At 39.6% G+C, this 18,094-nt stretch overlaps 1 protein-coding gene across 1 annotated transcript in view; it reads left to right on the plus strand.

The window, feature by feature from the left end:
• LOC138071585 (dedicator of cytokinesis protein 11-like) overlaps positions 1–18,094 on the plus strand; it is a 153,320-nt gene that overhangs the window by 43,635 nt on the left and 91,591 nt on the right. Inside the window, exon 8 of the mRNA XM_068963100.1 lies at positions 3,721–3,745. Coding sequence (XP_068819201.1) covers positions 3,721–3,745 — 25 coding nt within the window. The remainder of the gene's footprint in view (positions 1–3,720; positions 3,746–18,094) is intronic.

Here is an 18,094-nt window from a genome sequence, read left to right on the forward strand (position 1 = left end):
CCACCTCGCACCCGAGGCCAGGGGCAGTGACCTTGAGGAGCCACCCTGAGCCCGAGGCCAGGGGAGGCAGCTGGGAGGAGCCACCCATGCCCAAGGCCAGGGCCGGCGGCCGGGAGGAGCAACCGGAGGAGTGGTGGCTGCAGGCACAGGAGGGCCTAGAGGAGCTATCCCACGTTGAAGGTCAGGAACCGTGGCGGTAAGGAGATACCCCTCATCCAAGGTAAGGAACAGCGGCTGTGCTTTGCTGGAGCAGCCGTGAAGAGATACCCCACACCAAGGTAAGAGAAACCCAAGTAAGATGGTAAGTGTTGCAAGAGGGCATCAGAGGGCAGACACACTGAAACCATACTCACAGAAAACTAGTCAATCTTATCACACTAGGACCACAGCCTTGTCTAACTCAATGAAACCAAGCCATGCCTGCGGGGCAACCCAAGACGGGCGGGTCATGGTGGAGAGGCCTGACAGAATGTGGTCCACTGGAGAAGGGAATGGCAAGCCACTACAGTATTCTTGCCTTGAGAACCCCATGAACAGTATGAAAAGGCAAAATGATAGGATACCAAAAGAGGAACTCCCCAGGTCATTTGGTGCCCAATATGCTACTGGAGATCAGTGGAGAAATAACTCCAGAAATAATGAATGGATGGAGCCAAAGCAAAAACAATACCCAGTTGTGGATGTGACTGGTGATAGAAGCAAGATCCGATGCTATAAAGAGCAATATTGCATAGGAACCTGGAATGTCAGGTCCATGAATCAAGGCAAATTGGAAGTGGTCAAACAAGAGATGGTGAGGGTGAACGTCGACATTCTAGGAATCTGCAAACTAAAATGGACTGGAATGGGTGAATTTAACTCAGATGACCATTATATTTACTACTGCGGGCAGGAAACCCTCAGAAGAAATGGAGTAGCCATCGTGGTCAACAAAAGAGTCCGAAATGCAGTACTTGGATGCGATCTCAAAAATGACAGAATGATCTCTGTTCAAGGCAAACCATTCAATATCACACTTATCCAAGTCTATGCCCCAACCAATAACGCTGAAGAAACTGAAGTTGAACGGTTTTATGAAGACCTCCAAGATCTTTTAGAACTAACACCCAAAAAAGATGTCCCTTTCATTATAGGGGACTGGAATGCAAAAGTAGGAAGTCAAGAAACACCTGGAGTAACAGGCAAATTTGGCCTTGGAATGCGGAATGAAGCAGGGCAAAGACTAATAGAGTTTTGCCAAGAAAATGCACTGGTCATAGCAGACACCCTCTTCCAACAACACAAGAGAAGACTCCACACATGGACATCACCAGACGGTCAACACTGAAATCAGATTGATTATATTCTTTGCAGCCAAAGATGGAGAAGCTCTATAAACAAGACCGGGAGCTGACTGTGGCTCAGATCATGAACTCGTTATTGACAAATTCAGACTGAAATTGAAGAAAGTAGGGAAAACCGCTAGACCATTCAGGTATGACCTAAATCAAATCCTTTATGATTATACAGTGGAAGTGAGAAATAGATTTAAGGGTCTAGATCTGATAGATAGAGTGCCTGATGAACTATGGACAGAGGTTTGTGACATTGTACAGGAGACAGGGATCAAGACCATCCCCATGGAAAAGAAATGCAAAAAAGCAAAATGGCTGTCTGGGGAGGCCTTACAAATAGCTGTGAAAAGAAGAGAGGCAAAAAGCAAAGGAAATGTATTGGAGGTCGATGGATGGCGGCTGGGGGCAGAGGCTGGAATGTGGGCTGCTCTAAGTGTCCCGTTGTGAAGCAGCCAGGCCTAAACCCAGCCTCTGACAGGTTCAGAGACCACTGAAGAAAAGAGGAAGACTTGCTGGCTATGTAGGAGAAGAGTCAAAAGTAGCACTGAGATTTCAGGTTTGGATATTTATAGAGAAATGATGGATGGATGATTTTACAGGGAAGGTGATGAAGTTCATGTTTTGATGAGTGTTGAATCTGAAGTATCAGTAGAAGGTTATTGAAATGGAAACAACATCAGGTCATTAGACATTAAGAACTGAATCTAAAGAGAGAGATCAGGGTTGCGGAGCTACATCTGGAAGTCATAGCTGTGTGAGAAGCAAAGCACACTGATAATGGGAGATAATATAGCAAGTGAAGACCAGAGAACCAAGAACTGAATCACAGTGACGTTCACATTTAAGGAATGTGAAGACCAAACAGAGAAACAACAAAAGGAGGGAGACTGAAGTGCTTGCAGGCCCAGAGAAATGAATTTTTTTAAGGTAGTATTAAGAAACATAAAAAGCAGCAGTTTAAAGTGATAGAGACACACTTTGTACTCTTATGAAGTGTATTTTTTAAATATAAGCAATTTCAAGCTAGCTCTGGTTCATTTTGCTAAAATGATCTATGCCTAGAAGCTTTACCTCCTACCTCTTGTTTTTTGCCTACTACTTCTCTATGAGTCTCTCTCAGCAGTATAACTAGAGGCAGTGATGTAGAGAGCGGACTTGTGGACACAGTCGGGGGAAAGAGAGGGTGGGATGAATTGAAAGAGTACCATTAAAACGTATACCTGACCATATGTAAAATAGATAGCTAGTGGGAAGTTGCTGTATACACAGGGAGGTCAACCCTGTGCTCCGTGATGAGCTAGAGGGCTAGGAACTGGGGCTGGCAGGGAGGCTCAAGAGAGAGGGTATACACACACACACACACACACACACACACACACACACACACTCACACACTTAATGACTGACTCATGTTGTGTGCCAGAAATGAACACTACATTGTAAAGCGATTATCCTCCAATTAAATTTAAAAAAAAAAAAACATTCATAAGAGTAGGAGCCCGTCTAGCCTCAAAAATGCTGGAGTGGGTTGCCATTTCCTTCTCCAGGGTCTCTTCCCGACCCAGGGATCAAACCTGGGTCTCATGCATTACAGGCAGATTCTTCAGCATGTGCTCCACCAGGGAAGCCCCAAATGATTAGCGCATAGTATGAAATCAATAGATATTTCTTAAGTGAAAAATAATAAAGATAATAATACTATCCTTATCACTTCACAATAAGCATGAAGATTCTTTATAAGTCATTAGGTGCTACGTAAATGTCAGGCTTTATGACTGACCAACCTGATAGTAAACTTGGCTTTTACTCCCTGAACTTAGAAGACTTGATGTTTAAAACGTGTTTGCTGGATCAATTAATCATAACAGAGAATCAGATCCTTGAATTTTAATCCCAGTTCATTGCTTGACTGTGAAGCCTGGGGTAAATTAATTCATTTTGGGGGTTTTAGTTAGACTTAGATGATTTTCGTGTAAGATCTCCAGTTTGTGTGGGCTCAGAGCAGGAAGATTCCAGGGAGTTCACGGGAGATAAATGGATTAGCACAACTGCAGTTATGTCCTTTTTTCCAAACAGCAGCTTCAGCTTCATCATCGAAGTGGCCTTAAGCCTGACCCTTTTTTGTGCTCTAACGGAAAGTAGTAATATTTCTTACTCAAGAACTATAATCAGTTTCCTGTGTAAACACATTTGTTGGAACTCTTTTGTGTTCTACAGTAATAATTTATATGTGCTTTTCATTTCAGGCATACAGATAGAATCATATTCTCCATAGTGCCATTTTATGTTTCGGTTTATATAATAGGGCTTCTTCCTCGTGCCCTGCTGCTGCTGCTGATGCTGCTGCGAAGTCGCTTCAGTCGTGTCCAACTCTGTGCGACCCCAGAGATGGCAGCCCACCAGGCTCCCCCGTCCCTGGGATTCTCCAGGCAGAAACACTGGAGTGGGTTGCCATTTCCTTCTCCAGTGCATGAAAGTGAAAAGTGAAAATGAAGTCGCTCAGTCATGTCCGACTCCTAGCGACCCCATGGACTGCAGCCCACCAGGTTCCTCTGCCCATGGGATTTTCCAGGTAAGAGTACTGGAGTGGGGTGCCATTGCCTTCTCCCTCCTCGTGCCCTAGCCAATGGAAAATTGCCACTGATATACAAGTTTCATTGAAATGAAAGATACAAACAATTGTTCATTTAGTGGCTTCTTTAAGTAGGTGAATTAAGCCATTAGTAATTTAATTTGTTTTTAAGACTGCATTTCTGACTTTTGAGTTGAAATAGTTTTAAAGATAAATCAATATACAGTAAAATGCACACATATTAGGTGGACAACTTGATGGATTTTGACAGTTGTCTACACCCATATAACACCATGGTAACACATTGTCACGAGAAACCAAAAAGTAGAACATGTGCATTAGCCCAGAAAGTTCCATTGCGCGCATTTCCCGTCAGTCTGCCCGGCCCCAATATCTGATGTAGATTACTTTTAACAGTATTTGGTGTCATAAAAATGAAATCATTCAGTGTCTACCTTTTGTATCTGCCTCTTTTGGTTGGCAGAAATTTTTTGAGATACATCCATGTTGTGGAGTAAATCATAAGTTCTTCTTCATGGCTAAATATTCCATTCTCTCGATATAATATTTTAAAACCCATTCTCCAGTGGAAGGATTTTGGATTGCTTCCACTTTGGGACTGTTATCAATGAGGCTGCTTTAAACATTCTTATCTGTGACCTTTTATGGGCATATGCTTTAATTTTTCTTGAGTAAATACCCTGCTGGTTCCTCGGGAAGTTTCATATGTAACTTTATATGAAACTGTCAGTTTTTAAAAGAGGTTCGACCATTTTATATCCCATCAACAATGGATGAGAGTTCCAGCTACTTCACTTCCTCACCACCAGTAGCTGTTGCTAATCTTTTCATATTTTTGCCATCCTAGTAGACAGGAAGTGGTATCTCACTGTGTTTTCATTTGTATTTCTCTAATGCCTAATGGTGTTGAGCATTTTTCACGCGGTCTTTGTCTTTCATTTGTCTTTTGTGGAATGTTTGTTCAATTCTTTTGCCCATTTTAGAAATTACATTATTCTTGTTGTTGTTGTTGATTTATGGGGGTTATTTCTATATTCTGGATATAAGTCCATCGTCAGATATATGTGCTGCAGATTATTTACCAGTGTTGGATTCGTTTATGTATTTTCTTCACTAAGTCTTTTATTGAGCGGAAAGTTTTGGTTTTGATAAAGTCCAATTGACTCTTTTTTAATGGTTTATTTGTGTGTGTGTGTTGGGGGGGAGTGTGTTGTTGTGTATATTTGGTCTGAGAAATCCTTTCTTACCTCAAAACTGTGAAGATATTGCCTGACATGTTCTGCTATGAACTTTGTTCCTGAGTTTTATGTTTGGGTCTATAATCTCTTTAGAATTCATTTTTCAGCATATAATGAGATAGAAGTCAAGACTCATTTTTTGTAGACAGGTATTTTACATAGGCCACACCATTTGGGGAGAAATAAATCTTCTTTCACCCCTGCTGAATTGCTTTGGCACCTTAGTTAAATTTCAGTTCTTTATATGTTTGTGATCTATTTCTAGACTCTGTTTCGTGCCACTGGTCTATTTGACCATGTTGATACCAATATCACACTGTCTTGATTGCTGCAAGTTTGTCAGTTATGGAATAATATAGTGTTAGTCCTTCAACTGTGTTCTTTTTCAAAGTCACTTTGGCTCTTCTGCATCCTTTGATTTCCATATAGAATTTCAGATCATGTTTTCTCTTTCCTCAAAATAGCCTGCTGGAAGCTTTGTCGAGCTTTTGTTACATTTATATATCACTACATGGAGAATGGATAGCTTGAACAATACTGAGTCTTTCAATCAAGTCTTACTTAGATTTTTAATTTCACCCAGCAATATTTTGAGCTTTTTCAGAGTAGAAGTCCTTTCCTGGATATTTTGTTAGATAATGGATGTTCTGATGCTGCTGGAAATAGTATTGTTTGGGTTTTTAATCTTATTTTTCAGTTTGTTGTTGCTAGTATCCATAAAATGGAGAAGGCAATGGCAACCCACTCCAGTACTCTTGCCAGGAGAATCCCATGGACAGAGGAGCCTGGTAAGCTTGGTCCATGGGGTCGCTGAGAGTCAGACACGACTGAACGACTTCACTTTTACTTTTCACTTTCATTCATTGGAGAAGGAAATGGCAACCCACTCCAGTATTCTTGCCTGGAGAATCCCAGGGACAGAGGAGTCTGTTGGGCTGCCAACTGTGGGGTCGCACAGAGTCAGACACGACTGACGCGAGTTAGCAGCAGCAGCAGCAGCAGCAGCAGCAGCAGCAGCAGCAGCAGCAGCAGCAGCAGCAGCAGCAGCATACATAAATACAGTGATTCTATATGGTGATCTTATGATCTGCAACCTTGCTAAATCCTCTTACTTGTTTTAGTAGTTTGTATATTCCTTAGGATTTTCTACATACACCATCATGTCATCTGCACAGAAAGATAGTTTCACATTTCCTGATCTCTTTCCCTTCTCTCTTTCTTTCTCTCTTGCCTTATTACGCTGGTTAGCACCTTCAGCACAATGTTGAATAGAAATAAAGAGCAGACAATTTGACTTGTTCCCAAATTGAGGAGAAGAGTGTTCAGGCTGCAGGTTTTTAATAAATGCTCTTTATCAGATTGAGAACAATCTCTTCGATTCCCTATTCTGGGTGGATTCTTTTTTAACATTACGAAGGGATATGGAATATTTTCAAATTCTGTTTTTGCAACTATTGCTAGGCGTCACAGTTTTTCTCTTTTATTCTGTTTACATGGCTCTTTCTGTTTACATTGGAGTTTTTCCTAATTGTAAACCAACTTTACATTCCTGGGACAAACATTACTAGTTTTAAATAGATTTTTTTTTAATTTCACCGGACTTCCTCCTTTCTACTGTTGATAGAAAATTTAGCTATTAAATGTTAATATATAGATTATTCAAGTAGCAACATTTAATGAACATCTATTTACTACCACCCTGCTAGTGACTGAAAAATACAGTATAATCAATATGTTGTCCCTACACTTAAAGAGTCACAGCCTACTTGTAAAGTCAGATACGTATATAACGGGCAAGTATAGTGATAAATATCCACCCAATGTAGTATCATAGTAAGAAAAATAGGCCTCTTGTGTCGCTACTCTGTGTTAATCAAGAGAAGGATCCTGGAAGAGGTGAAATCTAACTTTTCTTACAAGGTTAACTAAGTGAAAGGGATTAAAGGACACAGGGTACAGAATGGACAAAGGCACAAAGTTAAGACAACACCATGGTGCTTCCGACAAACTAATAGTAGTTCAACACAGCTGGACATAAAGTACAAGGCTAGCTTGAGGAGTGATGATTTCATAAACTATCAGCCAGATCGCTGCAAACCTTATGTGCCAAATGAAGGAATTTGTCCTTAGTTCTGCAAATGATGGGGAGCCGTGAGATTACAAGGGAAGAGGGATGTAGTCTGGTTTGGATTTTAATCAAAACCCTCTGACAGATGTGTAGAGGATAGATTTGAAAGTGCCAAGGCTGGAGGCAGGAAGATCTGTTAGAAAACAATAATGACATCTTGAACCTTAAAAACAAGTGTAGAAATGGAGAGGAAGGGTCAGATTTGAGAAATATTTAGGAAGTGAAAGTGGCAGAACTTGATGATGAACTGATTAGAGGATGAGTCAAGACTGAGAGTGTATTAGTTTCCTAGAGTTGCCATAACAACGTACACAAACTGGGTGATTTAAAATAATAGAACTTTATTGTCTCACAGTTCTAGAGTCCAGAGGTTGGAAATCCAGGTGTCAGCAGGGCCCTGTTCCCTCTGAGACTCTGGGTAGCAGCCTTCCTTGCCTCCTCCTAGCTCTGATGGTAGCTGTTGGTCTTGGATTTCCTTGGCTCGTAGCGACATTACTCCAGTCACTGCCTCTGTAGTCACATGGTGCTCTCCCTGTTTGTCTCTGTCCTTTTGGAGTAAGGCTCACCCAGTAAATCACTGCTGCAAGTAAGTCACTCAAGTATGACATCAACTTCACTCATCATTATCACCAGTGATATTTCCAAATAAGGTTACGTTCGGTGGCAGTGGGAGTTAGCGCTTCAGCATATCTTTGTGAGGGACACAGTTCAACTTACAAAAAAGAGTGAAGTCAAAATTGCTTTTAGTTTTCTCGTTCAGAGTCTATAGGATATGACCCCTGGGTAGGTAGGAAATGCAAGGGAAAGAGCTAGTTTAGAGAAAAGATGAATTCAGAATTAACTACAGGACATACTTTAAAAGGCATTGTAGCAGTCACTTCTATAGGTCTGAAATTCATCTCTTTAAGATAGAAACAAACTATTAAGACTTATGGATAGTATGAGTAATTGGCATCATCCTTTCATTGTTGAGAACATGAGATGATGGTTGTTTTACAGAAGCTGTTATTATGGCAAAGAGATCTCTATCTTGAGGTATTATATTATCATTCTCAGTAGTTTTAGAACCAACAGTTAGGAAGGAAGCATTGTTGACCAAAATCACATCATGTTAATGAACACTGATGTCACTGATGCAGCAGCTTGAATATTGTGAAATTCCCTTAAGACTCATATTAACTGTGTGTAAGCATAATTTTAGTAGAAAGCAAAACTCATGGACCTGTATAGGTTTAGTGGAATTTACCCTGCTAGACATTTAATATCCTCAGTTTGGAAAATACTTCTGAACATTTTACCATGTGTAACTATGGTTAACATCTTGATAATATGCAAAACCAAGCCAATAATAGTTTACTATTGTCAATATTCATTTCATACTTTTAAGAATGTGGGTTTAATACCAAATACTTCGTGTATGTCATTTAGAAAATATAATCACACGACAATACTCCATCTGTACATTTCCTTAAATGTAGTACATTCTGTTTTTTATTCATTTGAAATAGTTCAAACTACATTTGCCCAAAGCTCTAAAAGTATCAATAATTCCTCATTACATTTTTTCTCAATGCAGGAAGTTTTGCTGGAGTTGCTGGAACATGGTGTGGATGGCTTATGGAAAGCAGAGCGTTACGAAGGAATTTCTGAAATTTCCAAGTTGATCATTCCAATTTATGAGAATCATCGAGAGTTTGAGGTAAGTAACTGATATGTTTGCATCATTCACCTATATATTTTATTTTGGTCTTAAGTTGCTATCCTTAAAAAAACGGAGAAATGTCCTAAAATTACAGTCCTTCCTTCAGTTCAGTTCACTTCAGCTCAGTCGTGTCCGACTCTTTGCGACCCCATGAATCGCAGCATGCCAGGCCTCCCTGTCCATCACCAACTCCCTGAGCTCACTCAGACTCACGTCCATCGAGTCCGTGATGCCATCCAGCCATCTCATCCTCTGTCTTCCCCTTGTCCTCCTGCCCCCAGTCCCTCCCAGCATCAGAGTCTTTTCCAAGGTGGGCAAAGTACTGGAGTTTCAGCTTTAGCATCGTTCCTTCCAAGGAAATCCTAGGGCTGGGGATCTCCTTCAGAATGGACTGGTTGGATCTCTTTGCAGTACAAAGGACTCTCAAGAGTCTTCTCCAACACCACAGTTCAAAAGCATCAATTCTTCGGTGCTCAGCTTTCTTCACAATCCAACTCTCACATCCACACATGACCATTGGAAAAACCAAATGAAATTAAGGATGAAATGTGCCAAATCTGTATTGGAATTAACATTATGCCAGTTGTTCCTACAGCATTTTTACTAGCAATCTCCCCTTCTCCACTCATGGCAGAGAATAATCCATGTTGTCCTCATTAAAAACAAAAAGTTACTTGATTTCCATGATGTCTGGGAGAAGATATAGGTGTAATTCTATGCTTTGCAATTTGATGTTGAGACTAAAGTTGCTAGCAGATGACAGTAGTGGAGATAATAAGTTACTAGGAATTACCCTTTTATGAGGAGCTTTTCCAGTTTTGTCTGCCACATAAATCTTTGATCAAGGGGAATTACTAAAGAACAGTAGTATAGCTGTTGCCACCAGCACGCAACAGGACTTTTTATATTCAAGAATCTGAGTCTATATCATAATTTTCTACCCCTGCTATGCTGGAAAGTGGTGATTTAAGACTCAAGCCATTTTTAAAAGCAAATCAGTTTATCCTTAAACATATGTAGCAAGTAGCCTTTCATTGTTGAAGGGTCCCAGAGTGAAAAAATACATTTAATGTCATCTGTGTAGTGTTCTAATCTCTTCTCCAAATTGGCTCTTATCAAACTCACTTTTTCTTCCTGGGTTCTGGGTCTTCCTACTCTTTGCCCTGCTTTTGCTGTATATGGGGACATGGCTGAAAAATCATAGTGGATTTCAAGTGATTATATTTAAAAAGTTAATTAATTAAATCTATGTCATGCTGATGACAAAGAATGACTTATGAGACAAGACAAGAATTGGCATTGCTCTTTCTGTCAAAGCATTGCCTCCTAAGAACCTTTGTAAAAGTGCCAAAGTACCTACTGTCTTACTCTCAAGTTGAAGACCAGGTTATTAGAAACCCAGAGAACATTTTGCTACTCACTTGACTAATAGGGAAAAAAGAAAAATATATCTTCCTTACACATTAAAGGAAACAATAGTTTCTATTGGGGAACTACTCCTATTTCCTTGTAGAGAGGCAAGCATCTGAATAGATTCTGAAGCATCCTGGATGGGATGAAGTAATTCTTCAATGTTCTTTATGGGATGGGCTGAAAAGTGTCAACCACAGTAGCCATAAAGGGAGGAACACTTCCCTCAAATTGGCTTCAACTGCAGAAGATAGTATGGAAAGAATGTGAAAGAAAGAACATCTGCTTCTGGTCTGCCCTTTTAGCATTGAAATGAAATTCACCATCGTACAATGAACCGTTGTCTAGTTTGCGGTTCAGTAGCATTTAGCGCAGTCTTAATATTATGCTCCAACCACCTGTCTGTAGTTTCAAAACATTTTTATCTTCCCAGGAAAATCTCCGTCTCCTTCCAGGAATCACTCTTCACCCCCTCCCTCACCCCACCGGTGACCACTAATCTGCTTTCCGTCTATGGATTTGCCTCTTCTGGATGTGTCATAGAAAAGATGAATGCAAGATGTGACCTTTTGTGTCTGGCTTCTTTTACTTAGCATAATATTTAGAGATTCATTCAAGTTGTAACTTAGATCAGAACTTCATTCCTTTTTCATGGCTGAATGATATTCCATGGTATGGCTACGCCAAAATTTGTTTGTATGTTTGGGTTGTTTCCACATTTTGGCTCTTAAAAACAGAGCTGTTCTAAACAGTTATGAGTAAGTTTCTGTATGGGAATGTTTTCGTTTATCTTGGATAAATACCTAAGAGGGGAATTGCTGAGTCACAGAGTAATTCTGTTAACTTTTGAGAAACCACCAAATTGTTATCCCTTTTACCTTCCCACCAGCAGATCTGATTGGCACTTGTGTTTGAGGCTTCTTCTTAGAACCTAGTGAATGTGAAATGGTGTCACATTGTGGTTTTGCTTTCTATTTCCTTAATGACTCACGATTTTGAACAGCTTTTCATGTCTTTGTTGGCCGTTTTCATATAGTCTCTGGAGAGATATCTTTCAGGTCCTTTGCTCACTTTTAAATTGGGTTGTTTGTCATTGATGTTGAACTATGAGAGTTCCTTATATTTTTTGGATAAGAAAACATCAGATATGTGATTTGCAAACATTTTCTCCTGGTCTGTATGGTGTCTTTTCACATTCGAGATAATGTTCTTTGCAGAGTACGTTCCCTTTTCTGGGTGTGTAGAAGAATATAATTTTTGGAAGTGTCTGTGAACTTGTTATAAAAGCATTCCCCACTCAGGCTTTTGCTGTTATTTTTGTGTCTGCATTTTACTTTCCTCTCCTAAAGTGTTTGCGTGATCGTTTATTTGCATCTTTCCACCTTAGGGCTCAAGCACAGCATTTTGCTTCTTTTTCAGTTACAACAATTCAGGCATAAAGAAAAAAGTAGTCAATAACACAGTGCTTTTAATGTATATGCTGCCATTGAGATATGAATGACATGAAGCATGATATTTAGAATTACAGTGTTATTTGACCATTTTAAGCTCTACCCTCTCACCTAAATTTGTTAAGGCATTTTTTCTGTGACCATGGGCGAAGGGAGTGCGAGTGACCCACCAAAACCATTTTGAAAAGGAAATGGGGTTGCTTTTTTCCCCTTATGCATTTATTGTAGACATTTCATAACTAACCAAAAGATAAAGCTAATTTGTTCTCATATTTTCAGAAACTTAAGTTTATAGAACTCTTCATGGAGCTTACACAAAAATTTTGGAGGTTATGCACGCAAAGAAAAGACTTTTAGGCACCTTCTTCAGAGTTGCCTTTTATGGCCCAGTAAGTATACTGTAGTTCATCAAGTTGCTTTCCTTTTTAAACATTCACCTTGAATTATTAGGTTACCATAGCAGCAGTTACTGGTTCTAGGGTTCTGTCTGGGTAAAGCACCTGTCCCAACAGCAGGTGTGACACTTTTTTCTTGTAATGTTCACTTTGGTTTCCATATTTAGTCCACGAGGACAGAGCACAGCATATAAGATTTGAACGTTTCCTTCAGTTTCAATTTCAATCAAGCTTCTTAAATGTTTCTTTAATACCTAGTACTGAAAGTTTTCAAATAAAAATCAGGTAAGTATGCAAGAGATGAAAAATCGAGTGTAAAATCCTTCAGGCCAATGACATGCTCATATGACGGTTAGTTTGAACGTTCTCATTTATTTCAGCTACAATATATGCATGTGGCTTTTAGAAGTATTGTTTAAAATCTAGCAAATACATTATTTCTGATTACTTAGTAGGTGTTCTCTAAATGCTGCATTTGCTCATAATGTTTATAAAGTATTCTATGTTTAATTGTAGAATAGCCTTTTTTGAAGAAGAGGACTGAAAGGAGTACATCTATAAAGAGCCAAAGCTCATCAGCCTCTCAGAGATTTCCCTGAGACTTGTTAAACTTTATGGTGAAAAATTTGGTACAGAGAATGTCAAAATAATTCAGGATTCAGACAAGGTAACATGCCCTGCATTTTGAAATCATTATTGGTTCCAGATGTGGCGCATTGCTTCTGACTTTTTCCTTTTTTAGCTGGTGGAGGAGAAGAAGGGGAAATAGAGTCTTTCCAGATCCTAAAAGAAAGGACAGGGGCTTTGGAATCAGAGAGAAGGATTCAGATCTCCATTCTCTGCCACTTACTAGCTGTGTGACCATGGGGAATATACTTAACCTCCCTGGGCCTCATTGTTCTCATTAGTAAAATGAACTGAATAATAGTGCCTTCCTCATAAAGTTGTTGCATGAATTCAGTTCAGTTCAGTCGTGTCCTACTCTTTGCAACCCCATGGACTGCACCATGCCAGACTTCCCTGTTCCTCACCAACTCCCAGAGCTTGCTCAAAATCATGTTCATTGAGTCAGTGATGCCATCCAACCATCTCATCCTTTGTCAACCCTTCTGCTCTTGCCTTCAATCATTCCCAGCATCAGGGCCTTTTCCAATGAGTCAGTTCTTTGCATCAGGTGGCCAAAGTATTGGAGTTTCAGCTTCAGCATCAGTCCTTCCAAAGAATATTCAGGTTTGATTTCCATTAGCATGGACTGGTTCGATCTCCTTCCAGTCCAAGGGACTCTCAAGAGTCTTCTCCAGCACCACAGTTCAAAAGCATCAGCTTTCTTTATAGTCCAACTCTCACATCCATACATGACTACTGGGAAAACAATAGCTTTGACTAGATGGACCTTAGTCGGCAAAGTAATGTCTCTGCTTTTTAATATGCTGTCTAGATTGGTCATAGCTTTTCTTCCAGTGAGCAAGCATCTTTCAATTTCATGGCTGCAGTCACCATCTGCAGTGCTTTTGGAGCCCAGGAAAATAAAGCCTGTCACTGTTTCCATTGTTTTCCCATCAATCTGCCATGAAGTAGTGGGACAGGATGCCATGATCTTCATTTTTTGAATATTGAGTTTTAAGCCAACTTTATCACTTTCCTCTTTCACTTTCATCAAGAGCTCTTTAGTTCCTCTTCACTGTCTGTCATAAGGGTGGTGTCCTCTGCATATCTGAGGTTACTGATATTTCTCCTGGCAATCTTCATTCCAGCTTGTGCTTCATCCAGTCTGACATTTTGCATGATGTACTCTGCATAGAAGTTAAATAAGCAGGGTGACAATATACATCCTTGATAGTTGTAGGGATTAAATTACTCAATGTATGGAAACTGATTAGAGTTCCTGATATATAAGAAAGCATTTGATACTAACAGAAACTAGCATGCTCAATAGAAGTTAGCCATTATTGTTAATGTTGTTGTGCCGCATGAGTGTCGATTTCATACTTTATGATTAAAATCATCTTAGGTGGGACTTCTCTGGTGGTCCAGTGGGCAAGAGTTTGCCTGCCAATGATGGAGACACAGGTTTGATCTCTGGTCCAGGAGGATTCCACATGCTGTGGGGAACCTAAACCTGTGCGCCAAGCTACTGTGCCTGCGCTCTGGATCCCGGAGACCACAACTAGAGAGTACTCCCAGCTCACAACAATGAGAGAAAGCCCACACAGTGCAGCAAAGAAGATCAAATGCAGCCAAAAATAAAAATAAATGAATGCGATTTTTAAAAGAAATATCATTTTATGACACACCTTTCACTCTTAAGATAGCCTTAGTTCAGTAGTTATATTTGCAATGATGTAGGTTTAGGAGAGATGCCTTGATCTAAAGATGATCCATCCCACTAGACCCTGCCAAGGCAAGGATGAGAAAGGTTCCAGCAAGAGAGGCTGTTTCTTAGAGACGCATAGTTCCAGATAGACAGAATTGCGGAAGAGCACAATGGGAATGACTGATTGTCCTTAGTCACCATGGGCATGTTCAGGATGAGAGCTGATTTTTAAGGTAGGAAAGACCTTTAATACAGTGCAAGATCTGCAGGCCCCAGAAATACGTACGGAGTGACTGTGATGTGCATGGTGCTCTGCAAAACACTTGCAGCATTGCCAGAGTGAAAAGCCCTTGGCGATGGTAAAGACACTTCATTTTCTACCATGGAAATGATCTCTTCACTTTGTAAATTTAGCTACATCTTATGGAGATGATTTTACCTTGAACATATGCCTTGGACGTTTAAAAGTAGGTATACTGACAGGCCCAGAATTCACTAATATTTGGCAAAACCTCTGCTTCTTATCAGTTTCCGCCTTCTGTGTTGTTTTATTGAATTAAGACCATAGAGAAATTTCTCTTTTGTAGCCAGCAAGTTTTAGGCTTGCTACCACACTACCGATAGTATAAATGGAAAGTTATTAGAAAGCCAGGCTTGCAGAAAAACATGCAGTTTTCTACTTTATGCTGCCTCTGAAAACCTGGCCAACAGGCACTGATGAGAAACCACCATCAGGCAGCTGGACTCCTGACCCTCTTTGTAAACACAATATTTCAGTCACTCTTCATAGGCAACAGAGAAAAGAAGCAGTTGCTACTTTTAAAATCCTTCTTCTTTCTTAGTGTGTGAAGTTAAAAATTTAAAACACTCTTTTACTTGCCAAAGAACAAAATATGCTTAAGGGCACAAACAATTTAAACACAGTGGGCAATATTTTCCAGTATTTTAAACGTATGTTTTGTTGGACCCAATAATTTTGCATTCAAGATTTTATCTTGTAAATGTACACAAAGATGTACATTTAAGATGTTTATTGCTATAAAGTTTATATAACAAAAACCTGGAAACAATCTGTGTCCATACTGTTAAGGAAATGGTACTACCCTCACGATGGATATAGGTAAACTACTTAAAAAATGTATAAGTATTGATACGAACCAACCAAGATACATTCTTGAGAGAAAAAGGTAAGATGCAGACATTATGGGCAGGATGATTACATTTGTGAAAACTGATATTTACATACACTGACTTGTGTCTGCTTAGAAAATTTCTGGAATGATACAAAGTTGTTTTTTAATTTACTTATTTTAATAGGAGGATAATTACTTTACAATATTGTGGGTTTTTTTTTTTTTTTTTTTTTGCTATACCTCAGTATAAATCAGCCATAGATGGAATGATACGAAAGTGTTAATAGTTATCCCTAAGGAGATAGACTAGAGTCTTACGGAGAAGAAAAACATTTATTTTTCAAGTGTACCCTCATGTACTGCTTGAATGTTTTACCATATACTTTATTTTTATAAGGTTAAAATCAGTCTTGACCTCTTTTTTATTTCTTTTCTATGTTTTGTCTTAGGCAGATAATTAACTTCAACTATTTCCTTAGGTTTCTCTGGAGAAATCTAGATATTTAATGGGAAAGAAAAGAAAGAATTTTTGAACATAAGCTTTTTGGAGAAGTTTTAAAAGCTGCTAAGACAATTTCTATCCCTTGTCACAAGATTGAATACAGTGTTTGCTATGGGTTTTCCACAGTGGCCCTTGGTCAGATTGTAGTCATTTCCTTGTATTCCTAGTTTGTTGAGCGTTTTCATTATGAAAAGGTGTTAATTTTGTCAAATGCATTTTCTGCATTGTTTGAGATGATCGTGATTTTCTTTTCCTTCATTCTGTTAATGCAGTGTATTGCTTCTTTTGTTGCAGAGCGTGGGCTCTAGAGTACATGGGTTCAGTAGTTGTGGTACAGGGGCTTTTTTAGTTGTGGTGCCCTGGCTTAGTCGTCCTGCAGCGAGATCTTAGTTCCCCTAGCGGTGATTGAACCCACGTCCCCTGCAATGGATGGAGGATTCTTAACAACTGGACCACCAGGAAAGTTCTGTAGACTAACAATATTTTAATGTAAAGTCTCTTAAATCATGTGGCAATCAAAAAACAGAAATATGTTGCTATTGTTATGATAATACTAGATTTTATTATTGCCCACGGATTTACCTTTACCAAGACCTTCATACAGGTTTGAATTACTGCCTGATGTTCTTTCATTGTGACCAGCAGGACTCCCTTTGGTGTTTCATATGGGGCAAGCCTAGTGGTGTAAAAGCTGGCTTAAAACTCAGCATTCAAAGAATGAAGATCATGGCATCCCATCCCACTATTTCATGGCAAATTGATGGGGAAACATTGGAAACAGTGACAGGCTTTATTTTCTTGGGCTCCAAAATCACTTCAGATGGTGACTGCAGCCATGCAATTCAAAGACGGTTGCTTGTTGGAAGAAAAGCTATGACCAACCTAGACAGCATATTAAAAAGCAGAGACATTACTTTGCTGACAAAGGTCCATCTAGTCAAAGCTATGGTTTTTCCAGTTGTCATGTATGGATGTAAGAGTTGGACTATAAAGAAAACTGAGCACAGAACAATTGATGCTTTTGAACTGTGGTGCTGGGGAAGATGCTTGAGAGTCCCTTGGACTGCAAGGAGATCCAACCAGTCCATCCTAATGGAAATCAACCCTGAATATTCATTGGAAGGACTGATGCTGAAGCTGAAACTCCAATACTTTGGCCACCTAATGTGAAGAACTCACTCATTGGCAAAGGCCCTGATGCTGGGAAAGACTGAAGGCAGGAGGAGAAGGGATGACAAAGGATGAGATGGTTGGATGGCATCACCGACTCAATGGACATGATTTTGAGCAAGCTCTGGGAGTTGGTGAGGAACAGGGAAGCCTGGCGTGGTGCAGTTCATGGGGTCGCAAAGAGCAGGACTCGATGAGTAACTGAAGTAAACTGAGTGCTAATGACCTCCTTCAGCTTTTCTTTATCTGGGAATGTCTTAATTTCTCCCTCACTATTAAGAACAGTTTTGCAAGATATAGAATTCTTGGTTAATAGATTTGTTTTTTCTTTAAAGTCCACTGCCTTCTGACCTCCAAAGTTTTGATGAGAAATCTGACCCTCTTACTCAGGATCCCTTGTATGTGACAAGTCTTTGTCTCTCGCTTCTTGCAAAGTTCTCTCTTTGCCATAGTAAAGTAATTAGCCTTCAATTAAAAAACATTAATTTTTTTAAAAAGAAAAAATTCTCTCTCTGGCTTTGACTTTTGACATTTGATTTTCATAAGTCTCAGCATGGATCTGTTTGAGTTACCCTGCTTGGAGTTTGTTGAGTTTTGTGTCTTTCATAAGATTTGAGTTTTCACCCATTATTTCTTCAGATAGTCTCCCTGCCCCTTTCTCTCTCTTTTCTCCTTCAAAGACTCCCAAAGTGTGCATGTTCACCTGCTGGATGATATTCCTCAG

Source organism: Capricornis sumatraensis, chromosome X (assembly GCF_032405125.1).
Source record: "Capricornis sumatraensis isolate serow.1 chromosome X, serow.2, whole genome shotgun sequence".
Classification (NCBI taxonomy): domain Eukaryota; kingdom Metazoa; phylum Chordata; class Mammalia; order Artiodactyla; family Bovidae; genus Capricornis; species Capricornis sumatraensis.